At 46.0% G+C, this 18,672-nt stretch overlaps 1 protein-coding gene across 2 annotated transcripts in view; it reads right to left on the reverse strand.

Annotated features, from left to right (window-relative positions):
- LOC135386084 (nephrin-like) overlaps window positions 1–18,672 on the reverse strand; it is a 288,664-nt gene that overhangs the window by 36,608 nt on the left and 233,384 nt on the right. For both annotated transcript variants that reach the window (XM_064615808.1, XM_064615807.1), the window contains exons 3-6: window positions 17,182–17,303; window positions 16,029–16,086; window positions 11,656–11,808; window positions 7,616–7,783 (exon numbers count right to left, since the gene is read on the reverse strand). In XM_064615808.1, the coding sequence (XP_064471878.1) occupies window positions 7,616–7,783; window positions 11,656–11,808; window positions 16,029–16,086; window positions 17,182–17,303 (501 nt within the window). The remainder of the gene's footprint in view (window positions 1–7,615; window positions 7,784–11,655; window positions 11,809–16,028; window positions 16,087–17,181; window positions 17,304–18,672) is intronic.

The raw sequence follows: 18,672 nt of genomic DNA on the forward strand, positions 1-18,672 counted from the left end.
ATCTATTTGAGAAGAGGACAGGTTAGTCGCAAGACATGCAAAAAAGGCGAATATACGAATGAGCACGATGCTTCAATCGTTTGAGGCACTGTATCGGGGGGGGGGGGGGGGATACGTTTATTAAGAAGAAAGAAAGAAAATACTACATATGCATTGTATAGGCTATATACAGGGTGTCCAAGAGAGCGTGGCATTAAATTTAAAAAAAACAAAAAACAAAAGAGCTACGCAACTTACAACCACGCGGTCAACGGCATTTGTTCTTATTAGGTTTTTGCCACCTCCTGAAGTAAATGCCATCCCATTTAAGTTTAATTATGTCAGGTTTTACAAACTGTACTCTGAAGTTTGCAAAATATAGGTCATTTTTTTGCCTCATCAGTGTGAAGCGCCACCACGACTTACTCAATTTCCTGATAATTGACACGGATATTGAGGCGCTATCACATCGGGAAAAAATAGCCAAACATCATGCGTTTCGGAGCGCTCAGAGCCTAGGGCTCTACCACTTTTTGCGCATCCTCGTTTTCAGTCCGACGAAAGGAGGTAGCGAAACCGATCCGACACGGGGATAGTAGAAAGAGATAAGACAGACATGCCTTATCGCACCCGGCTTCCGCTGGGATCATGCCTTCCCTCTCCCCACTTCAAGAACTCACTTTTTCTACTATCCCCGTGTATGCTGGATTTAGCAACCTCCTTTCGGTCGGACTGAAAACGAGGATGCGCAAAAAGTGGTAGAGCCCTAGCCCTCTGAGCACTCCGAAACGCATAATGTTTGGCTATTTTTATTTTTTTATTTTTTCGATTGGATAGGGTCTCAATACCCGAGACAATTATCATGAACTCGAGTAAATTCGGCACGCGTGGTAAAGAAGCGACCATTACTTGGATAATTTCCGAGTTCAGTTTGTAAGAACCGACGTAAAAACTTACGTTAGATGGCATTCACATCAGGAGGTGGCAAAAACCTAGTAAGAACAAATGCCATTGACCACGTGATTCTAGGTGGCGCAGTTTTGTTTCATTATATAATTGAATGACACGTATGCTGGGACACCCTGTATACAGCTCCTCTGAAACAACCATAGGTGTCGTTTCCTAGCTTCGTGCTGAGTCCGGCTTATTTTTTTTTTATTTTTTTTTTGCACTTCGCTAACTTTCTTCCCGCAAGTGCACGCACACTTCGGCCCCTTTTGAAGCGTGACGTAATAAAATCCTGATCCCACTACGACAATTCGCATTCGTTGTCTCATTTTTCCGCTTCGACAACCACCCGTGGCCCCCGAGAGCCGTTCAATCTTCCGCTGCGGTTCGCCACGGGTCATTTTTTTTTCTCTCTCTTTCCTTACTGCCATACCTCTTCCCGTTCCCTATCGTGGAAAGTCAGTTCGGTGCCTACTCGTCATATTTCGTCGAGTCGGCGCATTCCCGGCTTCTTTATTTTCCCGTGGCGACCTGGGGAATCTTTGGTCATGCATTTTTCAAATCGACCCTTCATCTTATCTCGACCCCCTCGGATACTGTAATCGGATCACGTCCTTTTGAAATATCTCGAACTTGCAGCAGGGTCGTCCTTTTTGATCTGGAATATAGATGGCAACATCATTTACAGAGTTTCCTTGTCTTTTTGGCCCTTCCAACTACCAACAAATAGCTGGCGTCCAATTGTAGAGGCGTCGAAGCGGATGATGCGGTCCGCTCGGCCACGACAAATTGCGCAGAAACTCCAGACAAAAGCACGCAATGCCTCCCCTGTGCGCTGCTGTACTTGTTTGGTCTGAGTCGTCCGCGACTGGCAGAGTTCCTTTGTTTATCTTGCTCGGTACTTTATATTGCGCTGGATATCGTTTGTTTTCGAAAATGCCTACGAGTTTTCTTTTCCACGATCAGGCAAAAGTAGAGAGCTAATGTTATCGTCTGTAAGTGACGTGCAACTGGTTATTCTGAACGTCTGAAAGTGCTGTCAGTCCGCAAAAACGTTCTTCGTTCTGCAAAAAAAAAAAAAAAAAAAAAAAACGTAACAGGAAAGCGAAACTAAAAGCGAACGAAGTTGTGGAACCATGCGACGAATGAAAGATAAGTCGATAGGTCGACAACCTCATAGAGGGATGTTAGTTGTTGCTTGTGTCACTGTTGGCAAACGCTCGCCCAATGAATGCAGCCTGACGTGGGCTCAGCGGCGCGACCAAGTTTCTAATTTTTTTAAAATCGCGATCGTAAATCGTCAACCCAATCGGGACCGTTTGAACTGCGTTCGCGCCTATAGTTGAAAATGGAAGGAGTACTAAACCCATACCTTATTTGTGTCAATGCCACTACTCGCCGTTACGTGCGCACCGCATTTCAAAACATTGGAGCGTCCTGTCGCAAGTGTGCTATTGAAACCTATTCAGTGACACTAATCGTGCCTATCATTCAATATGGCGTGAGTGTCTTACCTTCGCGAGGAATCAGGATTGAAGCACTAACACCCCACACACTATATCCTATGTATGATTCAAATTCTTTGCAGAAACATAATTTTATTGAACAGAAACCCTTAAGCGTCTCCCCAAAGTGGCGCAAATCCTCGATACATACGAGGACTATTTGTTTCACAAAGCCTTTCCTTCAGAATCCCAAGTGCAAATGGGTCGGAGGACGATCGTCTCATTTTTCTTCGCGTAGATGTGACAAAAAAAGAAAGAAAAGAATGGGGAGAAAAAGGCAAGCGTTTGAAGCTCCGACGAATTGTTCCTCGCGCACATGTCCCCATTTCTCTGGTGTCTTCCGTTCTGTATTCCTTCCCTACACGCGACACAAGCTCAACAATTTCGTTCGTTTCTGTCTCTAGTCGTCTCAGCGGTGCAAATTAACTCGGTTGTCTGCAGAGTTGGGTTCAATCCATGCTAACATCCACGCGTACACACGAAAGGAATAGCAAGCCCTCTTTTCTGGCTGACTTTGCCTGCCAAAATAAATAGATTCCGCCCCACCCTACCCCACTTCACCCCAACCCACCCTGATCTGACGTATGGTGGATCAGATGAGTGTTCAGTACCACTTCTTCATGTGACCAAGCGCTTAACGAACTTTCTGCAAAACGCCTGTTTGCAAGTGCTCTTTAGACCCCGTATTACTCGCTGTCATTCCGAATTTTTGCGTTCAATTACCTTATCAGGCTGATGAAAATCATGATATGTTGGAAACGGGCCATCATACCGCCATTAGACCGGTCATCATACTGGTGGATATGTGCTTTTCTTCGCGACTTCATCCGTTGTTCCGAAACAGTTCGCGGGCGGATATCCGCTCGTTCCCTATAAGCTCCATAGATCGAGAAGTTACCCGTCAAAAACAAATCGTTACGAGGTAAGTTACCGTGTGAAAAATGTAACTAAGTTAATAACGAAGTTCTTCAGCCTGAATTGTAACTCGCAGTTACGGAGTTACATAAAAAAAAAAAAAGAACGACTTACTTCCAAGTTACTTCGGACACAAAATAGCGCTACACAGGTGCAGCGCGCGTGAGCAGTTCAGTTAGACCTTGACCTGCTTGCGGAGGAGTGACATACGCTTAGATCGTTTTCGTTTACGTCCAACAGTTCGAACGCTTTGCATCTTAGTCCCTGTGGGCGCACAATGGTCCAGCTTCATTTCAATGGCAGCGGTTCTTACTTGCTGAATATAATACTGTCATTGATTGAATATCACGTTTTGTGGCATAAAATGCCATGGAAAGCACCGGAGAGAAAGCAAGAAAATAAGTGGACGTGAGTGAAAAGCGAATTAAAAGTAAATTGGAACTTAGCTTAAGTTACTTTGGCAAAGTTACCTGAAAAAGAAACGAGTTCCTCTGAAAGTTACCACGGCGCAAAAGTACCGGGTTAAGTTATAAGTTACCAAAAAAAAAAAGGAACACAGTTACACTAACGAGTTACCTCGACCTCTGATAAGCTCACGTAAAAAGAAGAAAGAGAGAAACGTTGCGAAAGCGAAGAGAAACGTTGCGAAACTTTGATCCTTAAGTGAAGCGTAGCTGCTGTTTCATTTCGCGTCATCCTTAAGTGGAGTGAGAAGCACTACGTGAAGTAGATTAAAGATAACGCAGAGCAAATGCAGGCAGTATGCAGACATTGCATGGTGTTGAAATAAATGAGAGTAGCGGGGGTATGATCAACGTTTCGCAGTATTTCTTCATAAAGTTTTGTTTGTTGGCCAAAGTTTTGTTTTAAGGGTATGATTTGTGTTTCTTTTGCTTGTTTGTCACACGCTATAACATGGCTACCAAAGAAAGGAGGAGAAATAAACTAGAAAAACTAGCCATCTTTGGGAACGGCTGTAAGCTGGGATAAGAATGGATGACCTGCTTTCCCTCTGCCGACGCAATCAATAATTAATTTATCTTTTTCCAGAAGCTTTTCATGCATCTTGTAAAAGCGTTTGCTCCTCGTCCAATAGAGGTACGTCGAAGAAATCCTTAGAGTGATGTGAAAGCGCGTCTGGGCAATCAAGATTCCCCGCAGGCGAAGAATAAGAACTAACGAATATTGCGCGAGGACAATAAGCAGTTGGAATGGGCTTTCGCGGGCAAGGTAGCCTGGAATTCGCTAACTGCCTGCGTAAAAATCCGCCTCATTAAAACATCCACTAACGTTATCGGAATTGAGCTCCACATGTGCTCTCTCTCTGTTTCTCTCTACACGTGAGGCTTTAAGTTGAGATTGCTTTGCTTACCGACATGTGTGTGGATCGCAATCCAGGGCTTAAAGTTTCGGGCTTTCCAGATATATAATACAGTGAAAGAACGCTAAAGCGGACGAGCAACTAAAAGAGGACCGGACTCGAGGTACGGGGAGGGCAGAACATGTTGAGGTTCATGATGGAGAGTAATTGTGGACCAGCTCCCGTGGCATAGCGGTGAGGATGATCGCCTTCCACGCCGAGACTGTAAGGTGACACAGGTTCGAATCCTGTCACCGACTGTGCTGTCTGAGGTTTAGCCTGGGTTTTCCGAAGACTTTCGAGACGAATGCCGGCACAGTTCCCCCTGAGGTCAGCCCAGGACGCTTACTAACCCTCCCCCCCCTGTCCCCCACTCCTTCCTGCTGCTCTCTCTCCATCTCTCCACGTCTGCACGCCGCTCATAGCCCGAGTTGCTTCACGGCGCTAACGCGGAATTAAATAAAAATTAATTAAATAAATAGAAAGTAATTGTTCTGGTGCGGGAACACGCAAACAGACGTGCACAACACAAGCCTCAAGGGGCCCCCGTTCGTTGAACGAGGCCCCTTGGGAAGTCGTTGGTAAGCCGTGATAGCGTAGCGAAGTGGGTAGCGGACTCCATCCGCAATCGAGAGGTGCGTGGTTCGATTCCCGCAGCTGTCTGGCTTTCCTCGACGACTGCCAACAACCGCAACAATTTTATTGCGAGATGATGAATGGGGAGTTTCATCGCTCTGGGCGATACCCCACTGTTGGTGATGATGTGGGGAATGAGATACTGAGCCCTTTCGACGACTGCCATGTTTTAATATTTCGGGTTAAAATTCGCGTGCGGGAGATTTGGCATCGTTAGGCAGTTTTACACCAACGCCAATGAACATTTGAGCGGAGGTTAACGGTCCCTTAATTTGAATTTAACGCTTAGCTCTACTTCACTAAAGGGAGTTATTGTCACTGAAACATTACGTCACCAACTAACGGTTGCAGGAAAAAAAAATATTTGAGTGTTAACTTAAGGTTTAGCGACCCTTGATCTCGGTTCAAAGTTAACCAGCGTTGGTGAAACCGGACCTTATAGTTGGCATTAGGGCCCTTGACGGTTTTCATGAACACTGAACGTCGAAGTACAGTCAATCTTATCCAGCGGGTATTTTTGGACAGAATGTGACGGTTTGTCATAAATTTGCGGGTGATAATCCTGTGAAATGTTTCGGTGTTGTTGAGTTTAATTCCGAAACCGTCAACGCGATGTTGCAGTGTCCCATACTGGGAGTCATGGCGATCTGTTCGGGTGAACACCCAAACGTGTCTTGGTAGTAAGCAAGCCAAGATGCTGTATACCTGCCTGCGCCGCGGTAAAACGGAAATCCGATGTTCGCTATTCTTTTTCATCTACAAAACCATGTACCGTAATTTCACGCGTATAAGGCGCACCGCAGATAAGCCGCAGGACGCGTTTTTAGTAAGATTTTGAAAATTTTCTTGCAGGTAAGCCGCGGGCAGTACGAGACGACTGATTTGTGTGACAAAGGAGACCATTGTGAAGGTCATAAACCCTGTAGTCCATACTCCGGGATCTGCATAGTGTACAAGAAATGAGGTCAGTTCTAGAGTTCTACCAAGGTCGGATTGTGCCCTGGTTGGGCGTTTTTCGTGTATTGATGGGTCAGTGGTATTCCAGAAGACGCGAATCGTTGTCACCAGTTTCGTTAAAGCTGCTTGGGGGAATGCACCAGGAGGATCAATCTACTCGAATGTGGACACGTCCCCGTTCCGCACTGTTCGTGCATCGGCAGGGCAGTGCTGTTCCAGAGGCACTGCCGGCCCTTTCGTTAAAGCCGGCGTATGGGGAAAATACCAGAAAAACAAGTTATCAGCTAGGTGTCTGCGACGCCTAGTGACACCCCTGGCTTCCCGCCAACGGACAACCGACATTCTTCCCCCCTCTATGTTGAACAGAGTTGATCCCGCGCTCGCTTTCCGCATGCCACGAAACACCTCTCGTCAAGATGCTGCATTAATCCACCGAATGCGCCTCGATGTGGCCTTTACAGCTCAGTGGCGTTACCGCTTGAGGCAAGTTGACTCTTCTTCCCCCCTCTATGTTGAACAGAGTTGATCCCACCTTCGCTTTCCGCATGCCACGAAACACCTCTCGTCAAGACGCTGCCTTAATCCACCGAATGCGCCTCGATGTGGCCTTTACAGCTCAGTGGCGTTACCGCTTGAGGCAAGTTGACTCTCCCACCTGCTGCCACTGTGGTGCTCTTGAGGATCTGGAGCACATTCTTCTTCATTGCCCTCACTACGAACCTTCCCGAACCACACTCTCCGAGTCTCTTCGTCAGGTGGACTCTCGCCCTTTCTCCCTCTCGAAATTGCTTGGTCTCTGGCCCAATCCAGCCCAGCAACGCTCTGCGCTCAAAGCTCTTCTGACATTTCTGGACACCATCGGACTTCGATCGTTATTGTGAAGGGGCTCGTTATTTTATTCCCCCCATTCCATCCAGCAATGGGGTAGAGTATCGCCTGTGGCGATGAAACTCCCCACTCTCCAAGGTCGAAAATAAAGTTGTTGTTGTTCAAGTCATCAGATAAGCCGCACCGGTAGATAAACCGCAGTGCGCCCGTGAGAAAAAAAAAAAATCGGGCATAAGCCGCGGCTAATACGCGTGAAACTTTACGGTAACTCTTCTGGATGAAATCTTGCATTTGTGACGTAACTTGCAGTTGAATAAAACTGTAAACTGAGAATCCGTCGTCCAAACCTGACTGCCCCTTCAAACCTGCTGGCGAGCCCTAATTAGCCTGAAATACGTATCTGTCAAAGCTGTCACGGTACTGGGCACGGAACTGTTGATGGAACTGTGGATGAAAATAACAACGCGCATACAAGATGGATACTTACAGAAGACTCCGAGCTTGACAGAGGTGACGATAGGCCTTGATAAAGACGAATGTATGGCTTCGCAGGAATACGTGACGCCGTTATCGTCCGGGTGGGGCGTCAACGTGAGGCTGCTGATGGCGTTCTGGCGGCCTCCTTCTCCATCCTCGACGCTGTACTGTACGTTATCTGTAGGTTAAGGAAATGCAAAAGATGATAATTAGGGATTGGCGATTAGAGGTCCATTACTTGTTGTTAAGGTGCTGTAGACGATATGTTTTTGGTCACGCACGTGAAATTTATAGGATTAGGAAAATTTTGCTTATGGTTTAGGTTTGTTTTATACGACGTTCGTACAACACCATAAAATGTGCTGAACAGCACTCTCAACTAGGCACTTCACGACCGACATATGACGAATGTACTGCAAGTTTGTTGTAAGACGTTGTGTTAGTTCAACGTATCGATGACAACATATACGCGGACATGATGGTGGTGAGAGACGGTGTTTCACCGCAGGTGTTACAGTACACTTCTTCGTTACATGTGAGTTATTACATGAGCGAGATGTGACTCAATTGGACGGACCACACATGCGCGCACGCATGACAAGTCAGGCATACAGCGTAGGCAAACTGTGGCAAGATCGTTCAGCGCATAGTACACTATACAGAGTGCGGGAGGCCGAGCATAGTTTACTGCCAGAAAAAAAAAAAAAAAAAAAGAACAGGTTTCCGAGTGTCTGCAACATTTGGCAAGAAAATATCTTTCTTCCTGGAGCTCCAAATTCTCCAAATAGTTGCGTTCAAGTCACATAATGTTAAATACTTAGCTCATTACGCGCATATATTGGCCATATATGCCATATTTATCCCCAATCGACTTAGGATGATGCTCGCCGTTCTATTCTGCGTGCAATACCATCCTTTTGAGTACAATACCATACATGATGCGGAGCCGCCGCCGCCGTTTCGTAATGCAGCCATCGAACGGTTCGGGGTGGAATATTCCTCCATTAACGACTTCTCTCTCTCTCCCATCCTGCTCATCTTTTATTGCTTATTGGCTAGCAGCATTCGCAGGGGACGAGAGTGTTTGCTTCGCCTCGTTGCGCCGCCTAATTACAACTCCGCATATCATCACTTCTCTCAGCAAGCTATAAAACGAGACTCCACCGGCATTTCCAATACCTGAGAGTTTGCTCCTTATTTTCTTTAACCAACCGGGGCTGCCGAACGACTAACTTAAAACAGAAGAAACTTGTATATTTATTAGTTCTTTCGCGAGTCTAATAGGGAGTCGAAAGTTTCGTGGAAGTTCTGTACTTTGGGGCGCTCTGAATGTCTGTGATTGAGTATGGTAGCTCGCAGTGCCGTGAAATATGGCATACAGAAGTATACCAAATATGGAACATATCTATGTTGAAACAGACTTAGTAACGAAATGAAAGGGAAAGGAATGTAGGAAGGAAGACCCTTTCCGGTACACGAGCAGGAGCCGTATTTTCAATGGATAGTCTGGAGCCTTCCGCCAGTCCTATACGAGGTGTTCGTGTCGTCAGTGCCATGAGTGGTGTCATGGGTCTAGTCATGTCTATGAGTATAGATGCCGCCTGTAAAATTTTATTCACTATAGAGCCCCGCAGTTCTCGAAGTAAACCAGAGGAACGAAACGAGTGAACATCTGGCTTCGTCCTCTCATCACTTTCGTCCAAAGTCGCAAGGGTGTGCAATCGAGAAAACTGCAAGAGGGGGTCACTTTACGATGTCATTGGGCATGATCAGACACCTGCCTCGTGAAATAGTGATATTCTTCAAGTTGGAGATAACAAGGAGTTTGAACGACAGACAAGTCTCTATAGCTACAATGAATGCCGAATAATTGATTTCTCCACGTCAACACATATTTTGTGTTATTGTTTGTGTTAGATTTTGAGGTAATGAGTTCGAATCGATGATGCACTAAAGAGAAACGTCCCGTCTGTATACTTCTCAAAGCGAGACTCCACTAAGCACGAGTTAACATGCCGTGCATATGAACAAAAGCCTAACTCTTCTCATACTACGTGTTCTCATACAGAATCTACAAAACACAGTGATGCTTTCTCTCTATTAAATTCAGTCTTTTTTCTACTAAATTCGTATTATTCTTTAGTACCTTCATCGTGTACGAAATTCTTCTTCAGCCACATTTTCTACAGAGCGATTTTGATTTCTGCATTCATTCGGCAGCAGCTCCGCAAAAACCATGTAAGATAATGCGAGCGGTCTGGAGCCTCAGTATATTTTCAGCCTGTTTTCTTTTCCTTAGTACGGAGTTTTTTATTTTTTTTTCAACACTAGCAAATTGAGTTCCTCTTCATGAAGTCGCTGTCAAAAAAATTTCGCCTGGACGGCCGCTTTCGTTTTAAAAACGCTGAGGCCTGCGGGAAAACGATGGCTGAGCCCGCAACTTTTAACCTTCAGCGACCACAAAAAAATAAGGCCAATTCGTAGGTGGAGGACGAAAAACAGACGGGGCGGATATGCCGGGTGGACATTAATGTGATTCGGGAGAGTTTCTTGTGATGCGCTAAGCGTAAAAGACATTTGTTCCTGTATAACGGCAGTAATGTGGCACGGCGTGCATAACCCCCGAAGATAAGGGTTGTTACATAAATGATAGTATGTGCAATGAAATACGATGACGGCGACGACAACCCAGAATATTGATCTCGAAAGGCGCATAGATATTCGAAGCAATAAATGTTTAATCGATGTTTGTGCCGATGAGCACGAGAGTGTCCCGTTTCCATTACATGTGTACTGTTATTTCATTAGCAGAGAGGAGAGGTAAGTGGATGACATGTGTTTATTCGAAAAAAAGAGGAAAGGTCACTCAAACGCAAAGTCGACTTACGATTCCATGGGAAAAGGAAAAAAAAAAAAAAGAACTCATTTAGGTGGTTTGTCATTGATTCAAGCTAGTTCGTCAAGGCAGGGGACAAAATAAGTTAATTAATTCTGTCACTTCTGTGTGTCTCAGGAAGTGGAGTACTGCTTTTGACACACTCTGATTAGGGGGTCAGTAATGTAAGTAAGGCGCAAAAAAACTGTGCATCGCAGATAAGCTTGGCGCCGTCTGAGAGTGGCACGAGGATTGCGCTATGACAGTAGGCCAACCTTCCGCGCAGCCCCTCAGCTTTTTCCCTTCCCCCTCGTGCACGTAGAACTGTCTCATTGGATCGCTCTCAAATGAGGTACCACCACAACTGCAATTGACTGCAACTGCAACGGCATGCAGTTACACCACCACCACCACCACCACCACCACCACCACCACCACCACCACCACCACCACCACCACCACCACCACCACCACCACCACCACCACCACCACCACCACCACAACTGCAGTTGAGGCCCACGGGAGCACAGCCGGCATCCCAGTGCCGGCTGTGCTGTCTGAGGATTCTCCCGGGTTTTCCTCAGACGCTGTCAGACATATGTCGGCACAGTTCCCTCGGAAGTCGGCCCAGGACGCACATTCCCCCAGAGCGTTAGTCACGACGTTGCCCACCTCTGTGAGGCCGACAACGGCGACCTCTTTCGGCAGTACCACCGGTACCACCACCACCACGATGCTTCATTTTTTTTTTTTCACCATAGTCTTGTGGCCCGCCTGCGAATGCCCCTTTATTGCTGCTTTCTGAGTGGACAGACGCTTTGTCACGTGCTTTCTACAACCTCTTCTTTCTCTCATGCGCAGAGACGTACTGTCGTAGCGTTATCTGCTTCTGTCGTATCTGCTTCTACATTGCAAATGGGGCTGCTTTGATAGTTTAGTTCGTGTGTCCTGATCCCTGAACAAAAAGCATGGGGTTTCTGCAATGCTAAGACGTAGATGGTGGGGAACCGTTTTCACCTCGAGGTAAGTGTCGCGCGACAACAGAGTCCACCGTCTGGTCTCCGCCGCAGAAATGTGTTTGGAACGCACAACGTTCTCCGTAAAGAGACGTGTGCCTCTAGTACAGAAATGACGTCTTTGCTTTTGGTAAACCGTGGCGGCTTTGATGTACGTACCTGGCCGGAGCTCGACGTTCTTTCGAAACCACTTGAGCTGTGCAGCAGGCTTGGCTTGGCTTACAACACATGTTAGCGTCACAGATTCCGACTGCCGCACTTCGACACTGCTGCCATTCGGATGGTCTTTGATTGTCAGAGACGCTGGGGGAACTGGAACGAAAAAATAGACAGAGCAGGTCTACATTAGCGCAGCTTTGTAGACAGAACAGACAAAGTGAAGTCAAAATGGAACTGCGACGTTGTAAACGTGAAAGTACGGAAGTACCAAGTTTGATATAGGCCCGGTTTCAACGCCAGTTAATACTTGAACCGAGATTAACAGTCCCTTAATTCGAATTTATCGCTTAGCTTTGCTTCACTAAGGGAAGTTATTTTCATTGAAACATTCATCACATCACCAACTAACGTTCGTAAACTAGAATTGAGTGTTAACTTCAAGTTTTAGCAATCCTTGGTCTCGGTTCAAAGATAACGTTGCTGCGGGCCATAGCGGACTATAAATTGGTTCACTTTTGCCACACACGACATGCAAAAAAAAAGGAAACCGTTAGTAGAGAAATAGTGCAAAACTTTGGAGTGCATTCCACTGTGCACTTATAGTAGAAAAATATCTTGTAAAATATATCTGGAATATCATTTCGATTGGGTCCTATTTTACCTGTGAATTTCTCTACTCCAAATTTGCAGCGATTTTCTCAAGAATTGATCGCTGCAAAGCAGGCTAAAAATACACCATTTTGCTTGATATTAACGAGCAGATATGTACGAGCGTAATGGACCTTTTTCACATACGCGTCGTATCCTAGTGGCTCTCCAGCGAACCACGCTCGGCGCGCTCCAAAACAAATCCACGTGGGTAGCACAAAGGACCAAAACCCGTCCGGAATGGGACCGACGAGCTCGCGACGTTCGCGCGGTCTCCCAACTGGTGCCCACTCCTGTCGTCGCCATACTGCGCCATCTAGTGAAAACGGAGATAACCCTCTCCGGCGCCTTAAGGTCGTGCGCATGCGCCGTTCTGAAAAAGGTATTATGGTTCGAAGGTTTACGTTCAAAGACAACTGTGACCGTGAGCGTGGTCACGGAGGTGCGACAACTCATACTACGCCACGAAATTTGTATCGTCCTCAGCCTATTTATCACGCGTGACTATGGGGTCAGGAAGCTAACACGCTCATAACCGGGAGCCAGCGAGGCCGACAGCACTGGTTTAGCGGAGAACCTCGAGAACGGTTGTAAGAGACATACGCTCCAGCGGTTCGGGGAAACCTCTTCGTCGTCATTGGTAAGCAACGCAGAACTTCTCTCAGGATGCACGCACCCAGAAAGAGTGTTTACTTATATATGTCTCCATAGCTTACGTTTACGATGGTAACAACGTTCAGCAACTCAGTGTCTCTACCTTGCGCCGTTGAAAAGCGCCGTGTGCAAAAGGAAATATTTTTGACGCAAGTTTCGTTTTGAAGCGAATTTCACAACTTTTATGTAAAGTAGCGTGACACGTGCCTCGAAATCGTGCGGCATTGTGAATAGCTACGGTGCCGTCTTCTCGGCCCCCATCCAACCAACCGCCTTAGGCAGAGAAACGCATTTTCGATTCCCATTCCCAAACCTACTCCTGCGGTAGAGATTTTCATATTCAGTGCCTCATCGGAGGGCGTGCATTTCATTTGCGACCGAGGTGATGCTCGTCGCTCACCATCCCTGGTCCTGCATTTGAACAGGAAATGGTGGGTCTGTCGATTTGGCATGTTCGCGATAAATGCGTTAGGAGATGACGGTCGTTTTTCAAGTCGGCTTTATCACTTTTTGTTAGTTGATTATCGTTCTTTGCTTTCTTGTTTATCGATTATTTTTTTCCGCTTTGACTTTGAATACACAGCACAGTTTTTTGCGATGTTGACATGCCAGTTGAAGCCATAATCGATTGCGATTGCCATAGCCTCGTGATCGGCAATAGTTTAGAGTCGTGTTGAGAATAACGATTGAGCGTGTAAGGAAAAAAGAAAAAAAAGAAACATTAAAAGAAACAGTCGCAGCGTATTTTTGCGCGTATTTATTCGGACTGCAAAGACGATGCTTTCCTTCAGCATTAAATAGAGTAAGTCGGGGGAAAGTGCCCAGGCGGGGGAATGTGACCCACCCCCCTTAATTTCCGAAACCGCTTACGAAATGTCGCCACCTTAACTTGTAACCGTACAATGGAAACAGACAGAGGAGAGGTGACGTACGTGACGGCAGCGCGTTGCAGTGCATGAACACTGCATTGTGCAAAGGCGTGTATTGGGTAAAATCAATCAATCTAAAGCATTCCATTTGCTCGAGATCTGCTTCACCTTGGCAGATCTACCTTCGCAGATATTTTCAGGTGTCTCATTCATGGCGGACGTTGAATAAGAAACAACCTTTGTACATTCGTGCGATGTCCCTCAAATGTCGCTGCTTGCTATTAGTGCGGAGCTGTAGGGGGAAAAGTGTCCGAACCAGATTCGGGGTAAACTGGCCGGTAGGTGTTGAGGGTATTCGCCCCTGGTGTTATTAACCTTCCAGACTGACCTCGGAAATATATTTCCTGGTTTCAGGCGGATGTATGACTCGCACGTATTCCAAGGGGTCAATTTGGAGCTGGACGCCGATCTTGAGCTCTGACATAGCAAGCGTTATCGTTGAATTTAAAGTTCGCGCGCTCCAAGGCCGTTTTGATTGGCTCGCGCAAGAGGTCGTGGCGAATCACGGGCGAAGTTTATGCGTGTAACGCGCGTTAGAGGGATAACGACACGTTGAAGATCGGGCTCCTGGAGTGCCGAACAGCTGGTAGCAGCCGTAAAATTTGTTCGTGTTTGGCCGCTCCATTCATGCCGCCGTTAACAGTTCAGCATCGCATCATAAACCCTTCGTAGGAGGCTCAAGATAGGGAAGAACAGGCATGGACTAAGGGGGTGATTGTTACACCTTAGTTCTGTCTTGTTCTTTCCTGTCTGAAGTGAAGTCCTGACGAAGGCGGAGCTTCCGCCGCAACGTCGAAGTAACCCGTTAACTTCCGACCCGTAAATAAATAACTTCCCCATTATTCCTTACTTCCTACACCTTCGTTGTCTGCCAATTTTTTTCAACTACCTATTTAGTTTCGCGGTCGCCCGAACATATTTCTTTCAGTGTACATATATATATATATATATATATATATATATATATATATATACTTGGTGAATGGGGTTCGGACGACCGCGAATATATGTAGCTGAAATGAAAATTGAAACACAGACTACGAAGACTACAGACCTAGACAGACTACAGACTACAGACCTTCGTAGTCTGTGTTTCAATTTTCATTTCAGCTATATATATATATATATATATATATATAGCTGAAATGAAAATTGAAACACAGACTACGAAGGTACGGGAAGTAAGAAAAAAGGGATAATTTATTTACATTTAAGATACTTGGACTCAGTCCTGACGAAGACAGTGCCACTGTCGAAACGTCGACAACCCTTTTAGCATTCCAAGTATCTTAAATGTAAATAAATTATCCCTTTTTTCTTACTTCCCGTACCTTCGTAGCCTGTGTTTCAATTTTCATTTCAGCTACATATATTCGCGGTCGTCCGAACCCCATTCACCAAGTATATATATATATATATATATATATATATACAGGGTGTTCAAAATTAAGCTTTCACGAGCGCTACGCAAACACAGCGATGACAGGAAACCGGATGATAACTTTACGCTACTTGTGTAAGCAGGTTCTGCTAATTATGTAGCACCTGTTTCTTACTCAAGGAACAGAAAAAGTAGCACCAGTTTTCTTTTCTTCGCCTGTTTATAAAGTGCTAGTGAAAGCTTAATTTTGAACACCCTGTATACACATACAAACAGAGAAATGAGCGTATGCTCCGTGGCTGCACGTGAGGTATGTGTTTATAAGTCAAGCGTGTCACATCCCGTCACATCACTGCTGGGATGTGACACCTTTCCATCATCACAACTTTCTCATCCCTTCCACAAGCGCAATGGGGCAGTGTACCGCTATAACGGCGGAGAATGACCCACCACATCATCATCACATTTATGTGTGTGTGTGTGTGTGTGCTGGGATGTGACACGCTTGGCTTCTAAACAAATATATATGTATAATTTTTTTTACATATAAACTTGTTCATCTGTGCATGCATGCGTAGTTTCCTATCACTCACATCACCTTCGCCACACAGACGAATGATTGCATAGGCGGAGCGTACCCATGATATCTGCATCAGAGCATCCCCCCGTGCAGTCATTGTAATGTAGATGCACGAGTACACGCATACTCAAGCGCGTTATAACACCGTGGAAAGTTCCTGCAGATCTGCAAGGGTACTTACGCAGTACGGTGAGACGTGCATCGGCACGGATGGCTTTGTGATCGCTGGTTGGTCCAACCTAAAATGGGATGAAATGTAAGCAGTTTAGTACGATGGTGTGATGCAGTATGCTGCGATCAACTATGGATCAACGATGGAGCGAACAGCCAACGATCCCATGTTATTACAGCCTATCCTTTGGGTCTTGGGTTTACCTCAGAAACTGCACGCGTCTGCGTTCCTTTCCGATGTCCGCTATTATGGAATTCAGCTTAGTCACTTCTCTGTAGAGAGTGCACGGTGGTAGTAACGTTCAGTACTAACCTAACGCAGGCACAGTTAATTAGCAGGCACAGTTATGCTGTGGTTGGCTGTTCGTACCGCACCCACACAAACGAACCTACAGGAGGCCCGATCTTGTTATGGTTTAAAGGAGACTCTGTTTTTGAATCTGTAGCCGGCAATATAACCAAGAGTGGGTGCCGATAGGCACGAAATCACGTACAAATTAGACATTAGAGCACAAGAAACAAAAATATTGAAGTACGTTAAACTACTTTTTGTTTTGTTTCCCGCACTTACTTCCCGTGAGCCAGCTACATTCCCATAGTCTTTACAAACACAGGACACATTGTGTCCTGTGCTCTGTTCTCCCTCGTGACTGCCGCCAATTCGGTCACATAAGGACCCTGCTTCAGCACTGTGGTGCTCATTTTATGCGGCCTAAATTCCCCTATTTAGTGCCGAAGTATCCTGGGCGTAAAGACACGGCAGACGGGTCACTGCAGCCGACGATTCAGGAAAGAAACTAAAGTGGCGACACGCAAAGGGATAAGAACACGCCGGGTTCTCGCTTAAACACCAATTGCATAACGCTTCGAGACGAAGGCACATACAACATAGTTTTCGCACTTAACACCGTCCAGTTGCATAACGACGTTTTTGGTTGTGCGATTATTCGGTGGACAGGACAGGGCACGTAACAGTGGACCGCCGGGTGACGAGTTCGCCACCGCTGCTGCGCTGTGGGCGTTGCGCAGTTAGCGATCGGTAAGCTTCAAAGTGATCTATACGATAGGCGCATAATGGAGGCAGATGCAAGTAATTTCTCCAGCGATTAGGCCATTAGGACGCCGATGCAATTAGACCGCAGCATGTGACGGGGAGGGCTTACCTGGCACTGGTATTCCGCGTCGTCTTCTAGCGTAGCATTCTCTATCCTTATATTATGAACACCTTGCGCTGGATCCCCGATCATGGTATACCTTGGGTATCCTGGAATACTCCTATTAAATCCTGAAAGGAGGAATGAGAATGAGGTGAGAGTGATTTAGTGTATGAGATAAAAGGCTGAGAGTAACTGCTAACTGGTGGTAGGCGCCCAATCTGTAGGAACCGTTGAGCTTGGCGAAAACACACAAAAGACGCCGTTCTCTTGCGCCACTCGAGCTTATTTGCCGACATAAAGCGCGTGCTCTAAAAAAAAGTACTGTGGAGCCCCAAGCAGCAAAATGTACTGAAAGTCGAGTGCAATAGGGGTAGACGGGTAGGTGGAAGGCAATGAAGAGACTCGTGAAACTAAAGAACATTGATAAGACACATACCGTCCACCCCTATTGCACTCGACTTTCAGTACATTGTGCTGCTTGGGGCAGTACGGCTGCAATCTCAGAAAATTTATCTATTCGATAGCCTGAGCCAACACCACCTAGATATAGGAAGCCTGCTTACTCGTCGACCCGACGTAACAGCTAAGAGTCAGTCAATCAGGATCGTGTTTTCAACGGCGGTAGCCAATCACGAACGAGCTTTCAGCTGTCGTAGCCATGGAGACGAACCACCGTCGTCTGCGAATAGTGACTGAACGTCCACGCGTACTAAATGGGAAAACTTTTAACATAAAGCGCGAAACGGTCCCGTATCTTCTCAAGACTGATTTTTTTGGAAAGCGCGTAGCACTTTTTTGTCTACGGATTCAGGTCTACAGGTTCCAAGTTAGCTGCAATCGTTTGCCAGTTTTTCAATTCGCAGAACGGCGATTCGCAGTTGCAGACGAATGCTGACTTTATATGTCCACGTAGCGAAGGAGGGAGAGGAGACAATAAGTAGGCCTTCTGCATCTAGGTGGCGTTGCCTCAGCCCTCTTACAGTACGTCACAATTTTGGCCACAATTGCGCTCGTAGCTTTTTAGGAAATTAAGATTGAAAATCACAGGCAACACTGTGTCTAAACCAAAAGAAGCCGGCTACGTGTCGGCTATGTAGTCATCATGAACAACAAGCCAGTCGGGAACATAGATCACTGTTGCTTGACAAATTGGCGGATATTCCGCAGAAGACGTAACGCCACGAGCCGTTTTACTGCAATTTCACTGGCAAATTGAAAATATTTAGCGTTCCTTGTCATATGTGTAACTCGTTGTGCTGGGTTGTGCAGTCTGCTTTACGGTACCTTCAACATAAAGCATTAAAGAATATTTTTTGGGGGGGGGGATATATTTATTAAGAAAAAAAAGAAAGGAGAATTTGTGGGGATCATAGCTTAAGGCCGTGCAGTATATGATCAGGAGAAACGACAGAAATCGTTTATTCGGAATTAACGTGTTACGAGCCATTTCATACATTTTTTTCTTCCACCGAACCAGAGAAGTACGTTACACCATGC

This window comes from Ornithodoros turicata, chromosome 2 (genome assembly GCF_037126465.1).
Source record: "Ornithodoros turicata isolate Travis chromosome 2, ASM3712646v1, whole genome shotgun sequence".
NCBI lineage: Eukaryota > Metazoa > Arthropoda > Arachnida > Ixodida > Argasidae > Ornithodoros > Ornithodoros turicata.